At 45.7% G+C, this 17,000-nt stretch overlaps 1 protein-coding gene across 1 annotated transcript in view; it reads right to left on the reverse strand.

Moving 5' to 3' along the window:
* Positions 1 to 1,846: 1,846 nt before the first annotated feature.
* The window catches only part of Prkce (protein kinase C epsilon), a 481,124-nt gene continuing 465,970 nt past the window's right edge, over positions 1,847 to 17,000 (reverse strand). The window contains exon 16 of the mRNA XM_028765100.1: positions 1,847 to 2,402. Within this exon, the coding sequence (XP_028620933.1) occupies positions 2,256 to 2,402 (147 nt within the window). The 3' untranslated portion in view covers positions 1,847 to 2,255. The remainder of the gene's footprint in view (positions 2,403 to 17,000) is intronic.

A 17,000-nucleotide genomic window follows, 5' to 3' on the forward strand; every position in this document is an offset into this window, starting at 1 on the left:
CACTTGATAATGGCCTTGGCTGTCCAATGTTCAAAGTGGTAAAGGAAGCAGAGGCTGGGTGAGATTGATTATATCTGAGTAAGATGGGTGTATTATCATGTTTTTCTAAACATTGAGATGATACCACCATGAAGATGTTGCTGTGCTTGTTATCCACTCCAAAAGATAGTCTTCCCCCAGTATGTCAAGTTACTGAAGATAAATTAAATTAACCTAATGGTCTTCATCACTTCCCTGGTATGCCAAACATACAGATTGATACAGCATAGTATTTAATATTTGCAATCATCATAAGAACAGATCACAGTTACACCTGAGTTTTTCTTTAAAAAAAAAAAAAAAAGCAAAGAAGAGAACTGAAGGTCATCCTTAGAGACAAAGGCTATGACCAGCCAGATGCAAATAGGGACACATTTAGTATGGGCTCAAAATAGTCACTGTTGAAGCTTGGGAACCACTATCGAGAACATTCTTTTCTGTCTACCATCTCTATCAGGGGATGACATTGCACAGGAGAACCGAATGTGACTTTAACAGAGCTCAGTATGTGGTTACACTTTTAACCCAAAAGGAAATAAACAATATAAAGGACCCCAGCCCTCCCTAGAAAGAAACATACCTCTCTCTCAGTAACTTGAACCAATAGGTGATAAGAAGATTGCACCTGGACATTATCATAATTATTCTTTCATAGACTAGAAGTATTATAATATGTCTGAACATGCAGCAGTTGATACCTCTATATTCAATGAATTAATTCCACAGGCCTTGCAGCAAACACTATATACAAAAACAATCCCAAATGTACAAAAGGCAAAAAGCTTCATTAGTGCCAGTTTGCCACTCACAAGTATATATATTTAGGGGTGGTTGGGAAATCCACGTGCAATGGTTGGAATGGATTCCATTCCCTGCTAAATCAGTTCAATAAAATAGGTAATCAAATGACCTCCAGGGAACATATACACAAAGCCACAGGGAACCCTTGGGAATAAAAACTGTAACACTGTCAGCATAGCTACAGGAGGTAATATCAATCCGTTAAACAGAGTCCACGTGAGTTTCCATAGCATGTCACCAAAACTCTGGCCACATCCCAGCACCTTGTCGGTCCTCAGATCAGTTACTCCTCAGTCTCCTGACACCTTCTGCCTGACCCAGGTTGTGTTTTGTTCCTTGTATTCCCAAAGCAGATACTTCAGAATTTATTCTATATATTTAATGTTTTAAACCACAACACGGCGGTATGACTGTCTTGTAGAAGCGCAGAGAAAATAAGATGTTATGCTGGGAACGTGGGACAAAACTGGAGAGACAATTTGGGAGTTTTTCTGGAACCTTGGGGTCTTGGCTGTTGCTCTGGTGGTCTTTGTGCTCAGAATTCTCATGATGAGAAGCCAGAGTTTCCTTTGCTCTCTTTGCAGAGACCTCATGTGTCACTAAAGCTTCAATAATAAACTTTGGATGACTGGATTCTCACCGTGATTAGCCCTTTAATATCTACCCGTGTTCACACTGGGATGGCTATCTTTTGGCCAATTAGAAAATGAACTTGGTAACAGCTTTCTTTCTTTCTTTTTCTTTCTTTCTTTCTTTCTTTCTTCCTTTCTTTCTTTCTCTCTAAGTGTTAAGAGTTCAAAATCAAAATGATTTCTTCCATGAGATACAAATGCACACAACTTTGGCATGCTCAAAAAAAAGCTAAAACCAAAGCAAGCAGGAATGTGCAATTCCAGAGCAAACTGCCACAGTTGGCCAGCCTGAGCACCCCCAGGCTCCTCCCATCAAGGGCATGCCTGGGGCGCCTGCCCTCAAGTGGAAGAAACTCTGGTCTCTTCTCGTAGGCAGGGATGGCAGGCTGGGGACCAGGAGGAATGAGAGAAGGGAGGAGTCAGGATTCCATGTCCAGTGGCAGAGCCAGAGTCTTCGTGGTTTTTTTTTCTTCTTTGTAATAAAAGACCTGAAGCTGCTTCCGGGTTCCGGATGGATGGATACTCCAAACCCAGCACTGTACACAGCTACCCACAGAGCAGACACAATTCAAATCTGTCATCTTGGTGAGTCTAGACCCAAGAGTGCCTTCTGGTCACTGGGAGGGTGGGAAAGGACATGGCGTGGGGTGAGGGAATGCAATAAATAAGAGAGTGGACATGGGACTGGGGCTCTGGGGAGGAGGACCTTCTGAGCCTCTGCAACATGGGATTATCTCAACACCCTCCTTGCAGCGTGAGCTAACTCCACCTGAAGCAGCTTTCTCAGGGCATCAGGTCTTCACCAAAATAGGAGAAGCCTTTGAATTCTTCCTGGTTGATCTGTTTCACGATCGCTTCATCCACAAGTGTAAGAACTGGCTCTTCCCGGGTAAAGTCTTGGTCAAAATTATTGACATCTCTTTTGGTTTTCTGTGGAGACAAAAGAAACGGTGCTTAGTTGAGGCCTAACTTCCCTCTTGAGCCCCATCCCCTCCCGTCTGGAGACTGGGTATCGAGGAGGTGACCAGCCTCTCATGAGCCTCTAGCTACTGGGGACAGATACAGGGCTGTTCCAATGAGAAAACAATGGATGGCCCCAGGACCCAGATGTGAAGAGGAGGAGAGCAAGAATGAGTCAAGGTGAGAAGGAAGAGGGTGCGTGAGTATGATGGAAAAGCAGGGAAGTGGGGTTCCCACAGGCTGAGTGTGTGCATGTGTGTGCGTGTGTGTCTGTGGGTGTGCGTGAGCCTGTGTGTACATGTGTATGTGCATGCACATGTGTATGTGTGTGTGCATGCATATATGTATGTTTGTGTGAGCATATGTGCATGTGTGTGAGTATATGTGCATGTGTGGAATGGGATGCATAATCTCCTACCCCCTTGGTAGCATCTGCCATAGCAATCAAGCTCCATGAAGACAGTCTTTGTGGTTCCCAGGGGAAAAACTTAAACCCATCTGCTTGAAGTCCCCAGTGCTCCTTCTTCCCATAGAGACAGACCTGATAGTCCTGCAATATCTGCTTCATATGAACTTTCTCTGTGTAAGGATGGGCTATGGACAGGACCCAGGAAGACCTTTCTCCATCTGCCCTCACCAGCATCTCACTTTATGGCCCTGTGGTGACTAAACACATGGACTTTCTGTAATCTTTTCATACTTTTGTCTAGACCAGTGCTCCTCAATCTGTGGGTCATGACCACATTGGGGGTTGGGACTGAATGACCCTTTCACAGGGGTCACTTAAGACCATCAGAAAACAGATTTTTATATTATGATTCATAACAGTAGCCAAACTACAGTTATGAAGTAGCAATAAAGATAGTGTTATGGTTGGGGGTCAGCACAACATGAAGAACTGTACAAAAGGTTCATGGCATTAGGAAGGCTGAGAACCACTAATCTGGACCATAAGCTCCTTCTCTTAGTTAACTTTAAATTATTTGGAGTTCTGCCACAATAAGTAAGCATCTGTGACTTATTCTCAAGATCAGAAAGACAACCCATCTAGATGTTCAAGTTCCCCAGGCTCCTAGATTTGAGGGCTTGAGTAGAGGGCAGCAACCAACCAACCCACATATCCTGGTTTTTGGAGAGGACAGGAATGCAGACAATATCCTACCTTTAAGGACTTACAGATGAGTAAGAAAGACAGTGTGCTTGTCTGGGATGTGCTGTTTTACAAAAGAACTTCCACAGAGAAGTCAGGGTTTGGCTATGACCTGAAGGATGGTTTATAGTTGTGGGGTAGATGGGAGGAGGGACAAAGCAGAGGTTAAGAACATAGAGCATGTATGCCCAGAACCTTGGGTCTGCCAAGCCCCTGGACCAGAGTCCAGTGGTGAACGGTCAGGAGCTAAGACTGGAGTCTGATCACAGAGGCCTTCAGTGCTAGGCCTACAGGACTGAGCACAGTATGGGGTACAGTGGGGAGTTAGAGGCTCTCCAGCAGTACCTCTTTAGACACTGGATGTGATGGTTTGAATATGCTTGGCCCAGGGAGTGGCACTATTAGGAGGTGTGGCCTTGTTGGAGTAGGTGTGTCACTGTTGGTGTGGCTTTAATACCCCCACTCTAGCTCCCTGGAAGCCAGTCTTCTGTTTGCTTTCAGAACAAGACATAGAACTGTTAGCTTCATGTCTGCCTGGATGCTGCCATGCTCCCACCTTGATAATGGACTGAACCTCTGAACCTGTAAGCTAGCCCCAATTAAATGTTGTCCTTATAAGAGTTGCCGTGGTTATAGTGTCTGTTCACAGTAGTAAAACCCTAATTAAGATACTGGGTAACTGGCACTGCCTCTGTTTAGTGACCTAGATGATGGGGTACATCTTATAGAAAGGCCAGACTCATTTTTATAGAAAGAATAATAATGAAACAGGCTATTGTCTCAGGAGAAACCTGTAACCTTAAAGCTAATAGTAAGTCGTCTGTGAAAGAGAGTACCTTTGAGACAAAGCTATATGTTGTATCTGCTTTTAGATGGTTGCTACATATTTGAACAAATTTAAATCTCTTAGAAATTCTAGGAGAAAGAATCCTGGTCCATTTTGCTTAGGCTGTACTTTTTCAAACTTTTCTTCCTGCCCTCCTGAATAACATATTCACCCCTTTCCCAAGAGGAAAATCCTATGGTAAGTTGGAGAGGTACTATTTCAGTGCTTCTCAAAGCATCTTTGCATTCACTCACTCATTTGACCCTTGGAATAGGCAAGTATTTTGATTCCAGTTTTACAAGAGAGGAAAACTATGTCTCAGAGAGATTTGGTGGCTTGGGTGGGGTTACCCAACTGAGAAATTGCCAAACTCACATCCAGGTCTCAGCATGATGCCTCCTGCCCCTGTGGAAGTTATAGAGATGTGAAGTCCATAGAAATGGGATGGCATACATGGCAAGGGTCAAGTCCAACCAGGAGACATTTTTTTAGAAGAAGCCAGTAGGCTTTTGAGTTAAAGCCAGAAGGGCCTGGCATAGGCAAATGGGAAGAGAGTTTGGCATCACAGTGACAGGGGGATAGAGTGGGAGGCTGGCAGGGGAGCCAACCCAATGAGTCAGATTAGACACAATGATGGGGAGGAAGGAGCAGGGATAAGCTACTCTTCCCTGTCCTTAGCAGTCAGTCCTGATGTCTCTCTCAGCTTGAGCAGCAGAGTTTGACTCAAAAGGACTGTGAAGGAGGACAGAGGAAACAAAGAGAATGCAGGAAATTTCCAGAAACAGCATTTGTGGCTGGGGATGTCTGTATTCTTAGACATAGTGTGGTCTTCTCCAACTGAAAGGCTGGCCCTAGGTGGGCTAGCTGTTGTCCTCAAGGGGTTTCAGGGCCAGAGCAAAGGGAGGGTGTATGCGAAGATCTGCTTCAGAGATAAACAACAAAAGTGGTCCCCAGGGTGATGAAAGCTGGCTGTGGTAGGGTGGTGGCTGGGGAAGGTATGTGGCAGCAACTCTTCAGAGATCTTTGTGGAAGGAGGGAAGGGTCACAGGGCTAAAGGATGGGGAGGGCTGTGTTGGGTGAAGGCTGGCCAGAGGTATCTGGGAGGCAGAGAGGTGGTGACAACTTGTAAAGTGCCAGGTATTGTCTAAAGGGCAACTGAGGGGCATATACTCTGGTGGTTGGGGTGAAAGGTTTGCAGAGGAGGCGGATGGATCCACAGAATAGGACAGGAGGATGGTCCACTTGAAACGTAGCTAAGGATGAGCTGGAATTCTTGGTCAGGAACATTTTCTTTCCGGTACACCCTTTCGGCTAGCCACCAAGGAGGGCAGGGTGCACATAAAGAACCTCAGAAACCCCATAAGCTTGTTGGCATTGACTGTCCTTGTTTACTTAGTTGCTCTGATTTCATCAGTCATCCGTGATGGATTCATGCTCAGTAGTCACTGAAACTGGTTTGCTTTCCTGAGGTCACCTGGGCATAGCAATGGATCTGAAGTCCACAGTATGTCCACACTTCACAACTCGTTGGTTATGTATTTTGAGCACCAGGTTCTGCTAATGCATCTAGAGATGATTCTATCATGAGCTCACTGGGAAAGTCATTTAGCTCAGTTCTAGGTTTCTCATGGGAAGCCCAGCATCATCTGAATGCAGTCAGTAGGCCAAACCATTTCTCCCTCCTGTAGGTCAGTAGAAATACTGCTGGGCATGAAGCCCATGTCTTGTCCATGACAGGTACCCAGCATTCCATCACTGAGTCAAATCCCCATGCCAGAAGATGCCATGCTTGCTGACCTGCAGACTGATCGGTCACAACTCCTTGTGCAGCTTGGTTCCTGGCTCTAGCTTCCTCAGAAACATTTTAGGTGCATGTTAGTTACCCATTCTCAACATAAATAGTTAATGGTGCCATGGGATGCCATTCCTGATCATTGGAGACTGGAGGCTTGGAAAGTTTTTCAAAGCACCTTGTATCCCTATCACTGGCATATAGGCAGCATAGAATCCTCCAAACTGGAAAGGGCTGAGGTTGGCTCCTTCATTAATTTTGTTCTTTGAAATACTGCTGCTTTCTTCAAAGCACACCCAAGACTCAACTTCACAGTTCTTAGTCCGGCTTTCAGAGATACTGCCTACTCTGGTCCTTGGTCAGTCAGTCCATACGCCTTCCCGATGTCCATCCCGTGCAGCCCAAGAAGTGGCATTGGATACACAGAGCACAGTCTGACTGACTCTTCAGACCTTTTCTCCTCCACAAAGTCTTTCCCATAACCTCTGGGCCACACTCAGGGAAGGCTATGTGGAGGAAGACAAAGACCACTGTCCTTGAGATTGTTCTTGTCTGCTTATAGGACATTGATCCTTCTGTCTGTGAAATCGTAGTGAGGACAATACCCTGTAGGATTGCCAGATGTATCAGGTTGGCACCTGATCACACGGGTACTGTGTTCCATGGGCCTCCATCACACACTTCTCAGGTGTCCATGCAGCACAGCACTGATGAGCATCTTGAAGCTAGGGGACAATCCTTCATCTCTCTCTTTGCCTCCAAATCCTAAGCCATGGCTACCTTGAGCCCTCCCAGATGTCCTAGCACTTTTCTTTTTCTTTTTTTCTTTTTACTGATCTGGAGAGTTCTATGGTGCCTCACCACTCTAAGAACCAAGTCCCAAGTTCCTGTGCTTGGTCACCTCTAAGGCCTTCAGGATCCTGTTCCTGTGCACCCTGGTATCACATCTGGGTACTGCTGAACTATATGATGCTCCACGCTCAACAGGGCTTCTTTACGTTCTGCCTGGAGCACCCCCTCTCTTCCTTGCCTGTAGATCTCCATCTGTGGCTCTTTTTCATCTCAGTGTGGATGCCCTTCCATGAGAAAGCCTCGTTTATCCCTCTGTGGGTGGTCTGAGAGGAGCCTTGGATGGACAGCCTGTCATTTCTCCACTCTAACACACTGTAGTCCTCCCACTGTAGTCCTGCACAAGCAGGGAATGGCTTGAAGTCACCATTCCATCATCAGCCTAGTATTATGCCTGTCATTGATTGACATCCACAGGCATCTGCTGGGAGAAGTGAATGAGCGTCTCCTGTTGCTACTGTATCTAAAGCCAGCAAAGTGACCTGGATTGAGGGCCAATGGCTGCCGTTCTGCCAGAGGGATTTGTCCTTTGGTGAAGTGGAGGTGGGAGCTAAGATGTGACTCAGGAGGAATTGGACAGCCTGGACAAGGCCTGAACCCTAGGAGTGTATGCATGGGAGTTAGGCCTAACTGATGGTCTCTCCTGTCCTAGTGCTTGAGGCACAGAGTTAGTTCTTTAATCGCTAGTACAAGATAGAATTAGGTAACAGGTTGGGGTTCAGGGAAATTAAATCAAGGCAAATGCATTCAGGGCCTTGGTGAGTACGTATATTAGAGGCTAGTGTTAGAGGAAAACAAAATTCCTACTTCCTCTGGCATTTCTTCAGTAATAGAAGCCTAGGCTCAGGAGATCCAAACCTGATTTCATGGGCGACGCACATTTCTGGCATCTACAAAGGGGGATGACGGAAGAATCTGGGGGAAGCAGTTTCACTGTCTCTCACATCTGAGACACTGTACCCAAGGAACAAAGTTCCAGGGGCCTGCCTTATCCTTCTGGCCAAGAGGCTCCCTGGGTAGTATGGTAGACCTCAGGACTAAGATGGATTCTGGCTACCTTCTGTCTGACAAAGACGATTCTCTCTGAGTTCTCATACAGCCATCTCTTAATGCCAGCTCTGGGAGAAGCCATGCTGTTTGCCTCTGTGACACCTGCCTCTGTCCTAATGTGATGTCCAGATTAGCTGATGACAGTGCTCTTCCAGACTGTGTCATGGGCTGGGCCTCAAGTGTCTGTCTTGCTGGTGACTCTCATGTTCTTCCTCTACCTGGTCTGAGAGACAGTAACAACACAGCCCAGTAGTACAGAGCCAGGAAACCATGCCTCATGGTCATGACTGGAGGTGGGCCACATGATGCCTGTACCCAGCTTCCCTTTGGGTCCCTTAAGTATCCTTCAACTCCAGCCTTTCCCACCTCTCTTCCCAAGTCTGGGACTGCTTCTTGCATTTGGCTTTTCTAATGTGTCTTATGGGTCTCATTCCTCCACATATCACAGACGGGTAATAGTCCTTGAGGTACCCACCACGAACACGAAGTAACAGGGGACACTTCATGCTTATGAGCTTGAAATAATTCTATTTCATTTATCTAACCCCTTGACTTTGAAATGTCAGTATCCCAAGTTCTACTTTTTTCTTTCATATAATATTCTAAAATAAAAAGCAAGAATTTCCATGAAGCAAGTGCTTTCTCAACATCTATCGACTGGATCTCTTGACACATGCTTATTATAAACATATTCCCATCAATAAACATATGTAAATATGCTTACACACATGCTGCTATGTAAGGTTTTTGTTTTGTTTTTGCATTGTTGTTTGTTTGGTTGGTTGGTTTTGAGCCAGCATTTCTCAAAATGTATACCCAGTGTAGCCTTGGCTGTTCTAGAACTCGCTCTGTAGACCAGGCTAGCCTCTACCTCAGGATATGCCTGCCTCACCTCCCAAGTGCTGGGATTGAAGGCGTGTGCCACCACCTGCTTCTCTCCTTTTATAATTTTGGATTTCCTTTATAGAAAAAACAAGGTAAGAGTCACAGGGACTATGCCAGTACTGACTTTCCAGTGGGGTTTGCCATAGCTCCCAGCCTGCCAAGAACTCTTGGTGGTACCATACACGTTTCTCGTCTACCTCTCTCTTACCAGTTGGTAGCTGGAGCAAATGGCTCAATTCCTGCCCTTTGTCTGAGAAACACCAAGTGCTGTCGTGTTAACTTGTCCTTGGTGGGAACCCTTAAATTAGACCTGTGCTGTCTACAGTGACATGATGTTTACCCTGGATTGCCAACTTGATGGCAATCAACATAGAAAGCATGTGACATACTGGAATTCATTTCTAAAAATCTTGTCTATGAGGAGAATCTCCAAGGGCCTTCTGGCCAGGTGGCTCCCTAGGTAGCATGGTAGACCCCATCACTAAGCCGGGCTCTGACTACTTTCTGTCTGACAAGTCTCCTGTTGGAGGCTGTTCAGTGGGCTGTCTGTGAGAAGCACACACATGCTTAGACCATTTCTCTATGAGCCTAAGGTTAACTGACTCCTGGTGATGTACCATTCTCTATCTAAACATCCGCAACTGAATTCTCATTAAAAAATTTGAGGTTTGGGCTGGAGAGATGGCTCAATGATTAAGAGTAGCAGCTGTTTTATCAGAGGACCCAGGTTCAAGTCCCAGCACCCACATAGCAGCTCACAAGTGTCTGTAACTTCAGCTCCTGGGTATCCAACACCCTCACATGCTGCAAAAGCCCACCAGTGCACATAAAATAAAAATAAATAAATCATTAAAAATATTTAGACTCTTAAGAATATTAGCTCAGTGGATAAAGAAAGGCACATATTCACAAGCATAAAGACTTAAATTGGATCCCCAGGACCCACAAGGTAGAAAGAATAAATTCCTGCAAATTGTTCTCTGACCTCCACTCACATGTACACGCCCCCATGCACATAAATAATAAACGTAAAAATATTAAAGATAACAACCATCCAAAAATAACCCCACATTTTCCGAAATACTATTCCTGACTGCTAGGAGCCTGTGTGCCTGTCTCTGTTTGGCTCTGCCAGTCTCTTTTATTATGTTCAGGTTACCATGGGCTGGAGCAGACACAACAGAAAACCTTCAGCAACAGGGCCTAGAGCAGTGGCTAATCCCAGATGTACACATGAATCACCTGAGAGGGCTTGAACCAAGGCAGCCAGTGCCTGTCTGTGGAGGGGAGTCTGCTTAATTGATCTGAGGTCTGGCCTGGGCGAGAGCTACTATGGATGTCTAAATGAGACTTAGGAAACTATTTAGTTTCTCTTGGCTTTCAGTTCCCTCTAAAGAGTTTTTGCCCTAATCTTTGTATTTGGAATATGTTTCTCTTTGGGGAAAATTCATTGCAGGCACAATCATAGCCTTGCTTCATTTAGCTCTGCCCTTTCGGGTGTGTGTGTGTGTGTCTAGGCAGGAGTTGAAGATTGAACCAATAGTTTCATACATTCTTAGCAAGTGTCCTACCATGAAGCTACAGTCCCAGCCTGGTCACTGTTTAACAGAAGCTCTTGGTCTATCAAAAACAAACACAGCTGTACGGGAACCTAAGCCTGGCCCCAGACCTCAGGAACTCTGCAGAGGTGGGGCCCAGCCTCTGTACTGTTAAAAGTCTGAGTAATTTAGATGCACAGCCTCTTTGAGGCTGTGAATGCAGAGGTGGATCACTTTCTTTTACTTATCTGTTTCCAGTTGTCTTTTTGATGTAAAAGAACTTGTTCTGGAACCTACAGTTCTGGATTTAGTTCCCTGAAGTTCATACTAACTGTGGACATTTCTTTCTGGTTTCTTCCTTCCTATCCATGCCTGGTACACCTTTAAAAACAAAAAGGAGACATCTAAAAGCCTATCACCGAATCTCATCTGCTTCTTCCAAAGCCACTTTTGAGAGGTAGGCTACTCAGTGGTTCAGTCTCATCTGTTTGCCTGACACCTATTCCAGTCATTCTCAACCTGTGGGTCCCGACCTGACAGACTTGTGTGTCAGCTATCCTGTATATCAGATACTTACATTGTGATTCGCAACAGTAGTAAAATTACAGTTATGAAGTAGCAGTGAGATAATTTTATGGTTGGGAGTCACCACAGCGTGAAGAGCTGTATTAGTTCTGAGGATCTCAGCATTACGAAGGTTGGAAACTATTGTCCTAGATTCTGTAAGTTGGTTGTGAGCTGCTGTGTGGGTGATGGGACTTGAACCTCTTGAAAAACAGCCAGTGCTCTTAACTGCTGAGCCATCTCTCTAGTCCCCTAGATTTTATTCTGGATTCTCCAATTACCAATTGTTCTGGCTTCTGTATCTGCATTTGCTCATCCATGAATTGGGGACATTAGCATTGTTCCTCACATGTTTGTTATAAGGATCAAACTACTGAACACACTGAAGCGGGAACCCTAAATACTATTGAACAAAGTAAATGGTTAGCATGGTCCTGGTCCTTTTCAACATAGATCGAAATGCAGTGAGCGGGTTCTGGCTGGTTGCATTTCCTAACAAATGGCCAAACGTGTGATCATGCAAAAGAGCTTTCCTTAACAGGTTACAATTTGGAATATATGTGTATATACACAGATGCATACAATGCATGCAATACGAATTGATGAAAGAGGCCAGACATCTGAAGGAGAGTGGAGAGGGCTGTGTGGGAAGGTTTGGAGGGAACGAGGGGGAGGGAGAAATGCTGTAATTAAGTTACAATTTCAATAAAAAAATAGAAATGAGAGAGAAAAGGGCCTTTTTTGTGCCTCACTTCCGGCCCTTTGTGTTCCCTGCTATCGAATTCATGGATGTGGCTTGGACAGTGTGCATCCTGGTGGGCCATCTTTATACTTTCTGGGACAAGCCAACATAAAAAAAAATGGCAGAAGCCAGCTTTTGCTTTGAGCACTGTTTGCTGTGCCACTACGGTTCCTGCTTCCTATGAAGAACACACGTGGACAGAGGACGAGGAGCCTGGAACACTGGGCAAGGCAGAGCCAGACAGACTGGGGATATGGGCATCTCCTGCTGATGCCACCCATATGGAGTATAGACTCAGGTCCTGAGGTCTTCTGAATTTCCCAGAAGTGTCCCACTTGCATTTTCCTGTTTAATTTGATATTCAGAACGTGCCAATTCATTCTTGGGCTATGACCCATTCTCCTAATTGAATAGGGGAATAACTCTCCACAGTCCTGGAGTTGTGGCCCCCATCTTATGAAGTTGCTTGCACCTCAAATGGGAGAAGAAACCGATACCAATTTCTCTTTAAAACATGAGTGATGAGCTTTACAGCAGCTGAAGTCAGAACCCCTCAGTCCCTGGCCACTCCCTGTTCTAAAGAGGGAAAAGGAGGGGATGGTTGGAATACAAAGACAGGGGCCACAGGAGCCACAGATGGGGTCCCCACACCCCAGCATAATCTGGCAGCTTTCCTCTCTAATGTACTCTGTGGGGCACTGAGTAACACACTGTCTCTGTCTGTCTCTCTCTTCTTGAGACAGGGTCTTCCTCAAAGTCAGGACACCTAGCTATCCGTGTGTTTTTAAAATGAACCAGATGACCTCAGACCCCTGGTCATGCTTAACAACCAACGAGAGGAGAATTCTGTCTGGCCACCTGCTGGATAGAATTCATTCCTCTTCTTTCCCAGCTCCCAGTTATTGTTTGGTAAACTTTTCATTTTTCTTTTAAAATATATAAATAAAAATCAATAAAAATTAAATGTTTAAGGTCTTGTTAAACATAAATTCCATTTGCAGAGTTACTTTAGGAAAAGAAAAGGCAAGCCATCCTGGAATTCCTGCACCACCCACGCCTGTCCTCATGAAACAACTACTTGCAAAAGCAAGTGTGCTCAGCCGGTTATTACTTCTGTGATAGCTGGACCTCACAGATGAGCGCAGCCCTCCCTCACAGGATAGGAAAGGTGGTTACAAAACCCCAAACACTTGCTGACATACTCTTTGAAACAAACAAACAAACAAACAAAAACCCAAAACAACCCCACCAAACTATAGTTTGTTCGGAAGGGAGTGGGGTGGGTGCCCCCACTCACAACTGCCCAGTGGCTTCTGCTCCCACAGAAGTAGGAATGTGTTCCTTGTCTTTTGCTACTAGTTGCTGAGGAGATTTCCACAGCTATTTTCAAAATACTTCCACCACTGACTACATTTTTAAGGGAACGTGAGGAGTGTAAAGTGAAGCTCCTGGGTCTGAGGGCCCAGACTTCGAGGGTCAATCTTCTCCATGGACTTGACTGGGTACCTCTGAGCATATCTCTAGGGCGTATCCTTAGAGAATCTTAACTGATGAGAGGAAGACCCACTCTGAAAGTTGGTAGCACCCTCTCTTGTGCTGGTGCCCTGTACTAAATAAAAAGTGGGGAAGGAGGGAGGCAGTTGAGGGTGCCCTCTGTCCTTTCCACCCTGCCTTCCCAGCCATGGGGTCTGCCTCCTCTTCACCTATGAGCTCAGGCCTTCCCAGCCACGGGGTCTACCTCTTCTCCACCTGTGAGCTCAACAGATCTTTTCTTTCTTCAGGTATTTTGTCACAACAATGAGAAAGGCCATCCTAGACACTAGGATGACTAAGATAACCCTAAAGGAACAGTTGATGAATTTTTCTAAAAGGCCAGATAGTAAACACTTAGAGCTGTGTGGTCTCTGTCACAACAATACCACTCCTCAGTTGTAGTGCAAAGGCATCATGGACACTCTGTGACTGGATGGCCCTGAATAGTGTACCCATAAAACTTTATTAATAAATTTTGACATCAGAGCCTCCCAGTCTTCACACCTGGATAAGTCATTGATTCAAGGAAGGAATTCACAGTCTCCTGAACACAGTAGAGATGTGTTCTATGTAATGACAAATTTAGATTTTCCTGGTGTGAATGTACCATGGCAGGCTCTCCGGGGGGTGGTACACTGGCTCACAGTTGGGGTGCAGTTCAGTGGTAGAACATTTGTCTAGCAGGCGAGAGTCTGGGTTCATCCTCAGTACTTCAATGACCATCACTGACTGAAGCAGTCCCTTATAAAACGCTGATGTTCATGGTACCATAACTCTCCACGAATAACACATGTGCGGGGACAAGCCCTGAGAAAGTTTCCAGGACTGGAAATGCTCCATTGTTTAAGACCTTCAGAACACAGGAGTGAGTCCCCAGCAAGAAAAGAACACCCCAGGCTTCGGTAACTGTGGTATGTATGCTCTCCAGAAGAGGCTGTAAATAATAAGGGACCTCCTCATGCTCATAGACCACATGTCTGAGGCTCTTTCCAAATGGACCTTTAAGGACAAAAGAGCCAACGAGCCAACTCTCTGAGACATCAGCTCCAGGCACACTTTCTCCTTATTCTTGGGAAATAGGCTTTTCGAGTCCACGACCCACTGCCTCGGCCTATCTGGCTCCATATATGAGAACTCTTTGGCTCAAGCCATTTGACTATAAAACCCGGCAACAGAGACTAAAGCTGAAATCTCATCTAAGAGTCACCTTGGTGCCATTTGAATCCACATTGTCCTATAGTGCACATGGACACAAACTAGGTCCAGAGTTCACAAATGGCCTAGAAGTGTCTCTAACCATACTCTGAGTATGCTAAAGCTGGCAGTACCCAGAGCAAGGAGGCCTGTTGTACCTCTGTCATCTGCCACACCCAGCCTAGGCCTGCCACACAAACTTCTTTTAACTTGAATGAACTCTGCAGGCCTAGCAGAGAGCACAACACTCTTTTTCCCTGGTTGGAGGCTCAGTGGCTCTTTAACAGCAGAACTAAGGGCAGGAGAGGGTTAACCCCTTTTCATAGTGTGAAATACTAGCCCTGAAAGCTGCTGCAAAGGGACCTTTGCTGTATGGGAAAGGAATGCTCTCACTTGGGGGACCATCCCCAAAGCCACTGGCTCTGTCTTACACCTCCACCTCCCTTTCTCCATGCCTGGAAAGAACTCCTCTTTCTTGGCACTTGAAACTGAAGCTTAGCTAAGTAGTGGCCGTCTTTCATAGCCTGGAGCTCCATGTGGGTATCTGCCTAGTGTTCATCTCTGCCTGTTCATGGTACCTGGGATACCCTCAGTTTCTTCTTGGAAAAACTTATAAAGCTCAGAGCTACAGGCCTGATTAGATACGGATCCTGGAAGAGAACTTTAGATGCCAGACACAATGTCTGCACCTACTCTACCGAGGTGAAGATGGGAACCAGGCTTGTAGGCATTAAACGACTTGCCCACAGTGCCCTCAGCCAATCAGCAATCAGTGAGTCAGGACTTGTGTTCAGCTTGTTTCGCCTGAGGCTAGGTCCCCTGGCTTGTGCCATCCTGCCTCCTGTTGATCCCTGTCAGGAGGCACAGATGTGGTGATTGATGTACTGGGTAGAAGAACTCTGCCTAGCCAAAGCTTCTAGCTCAACGATTTCTGCCAGCTCTGTGTGGCTGCAGCACAAAGAAAATGCATTCACCTCACATTGCTCAGTTCATCAGCTTCCATGACTACTAAGATCTAGGTGTTGGGGCTAGAAAGAAAGCTTAGTGATTAAGAGAAGTAAATGCTCTGACAGAAGACCTGGGTTTGGTTCTTGGCACCCACATGACAGTTCACAATCATCTGAAACTCCAGTTCCGTGTGGTCTGACACCTCTTATGGCCTCTGTGAGCTCTTGCATGCATGCGGTGTCCACACATACAACTAAGCATGTGCGCATACTTGCACGTGTGAGTGTGTGCATGTGTATGTGTGCATGTGTGTGCCTGTGTGCATATACCAAGTAAAATAAACATTTAAAAATATTTCAGGATCATTTTTTATACTTTATGGGTATAGCACGACTTAGTCCATAGCCCTTAGGGATTTGGGGTCCTCTTTATGTATGCCATAGTACGTATCATTACATGCTACCACTCCAAGATTCAGCAAACTGTACCTTGTATGTACTATCTGTGATGTGTTCTGTATTGTATTCAGATGTTCTGTCTATCCCATTCTTTTCTACCCCATTGTAACCTCTGACTTTTAGATCCTTTTCCCCACTGCACTGATTTGACAGCCTGTTTCTGGGTGGATCCTGAAGTGTAATAAGAAAGTTCTGGAGGCTCAAGGGACTGAGAATGATATGGAAAGTAAAGAGATGAAATCTCTAGGAAGGGATATCACCCCACCTGCTGCGGCATCTTGGGCCAAGGCCACCGAGCAGTGTACTGCAGTGAGCAAGTTGTACGTGGCTGAGGCTGCAGCAGTAACAGCTGTGCCTGTGTCTCCAGCTGGAAACAGGCAGCGTACCCTGGCTCACATGAACTCACTCTGATGCTAACTGTGGTGACCGTTGCCACTCACTATGGACATTTAGATGCGGTATCATTGCTAAGAGTTTTCAAGAGGGAAACTTTGCAGTCTGGTCCTGGCAAAGCCCAGGGTTCTCTACTCATCAGCCTCCCCCCTCGCCTTATTTATGACAATGAGCCAGATAGAGACCAGTTCTCTTGGCCTAGGATTTATTACAGTGCTGCCTGTAGGCTTTGAAACAGGAATGGTAAACATTCAAATACGTCCTCTCACGTCAAGGCGAGGTCACCCACTTTCTCTCCCCATTCAACAACAATGTCAGGTTTCCTAATATATGAAGTAATTACCCTAAATGCCCAGGCATAGACTGGCTTGGGCCATAAAAGGTGGGAAGAAAATTAGAGATGAACTTGAGAGAGAAAAACTATCTGGACAAGTGAGCACTGCAGAGATCCAGAAGGTCTACAGCGTGCATTCACTCATCCCCAAGTTGACCAAATACCTGCTGTATATCAGGAGGCATCCTAAGTAGGGGTAGGGTTGGGGGCGGGGGAAACGTACCTCTGATCAAAGCAATAGAATTCCCTCAGCAGAAGTAACAGTTGACCTTGGCTCACAGGTCTAAGGCAGCACCCTGGAATTTTGTCACT

This window comes from Grammomys surdaster, unplaced genomic scaffold, assembly GCF_004785775.1.
Source record: "Grammomys surdaster isolate TR1022 unplaced genomic scaffold, NIH_TR_1.0 149, whole genome shotgun sequence".
Lineage (NCBI taxonomy): Eukaryota > Metazoa > Chordata > Mammalia > Rodentia > Muridae > Grammomys > Grammomys surdaster.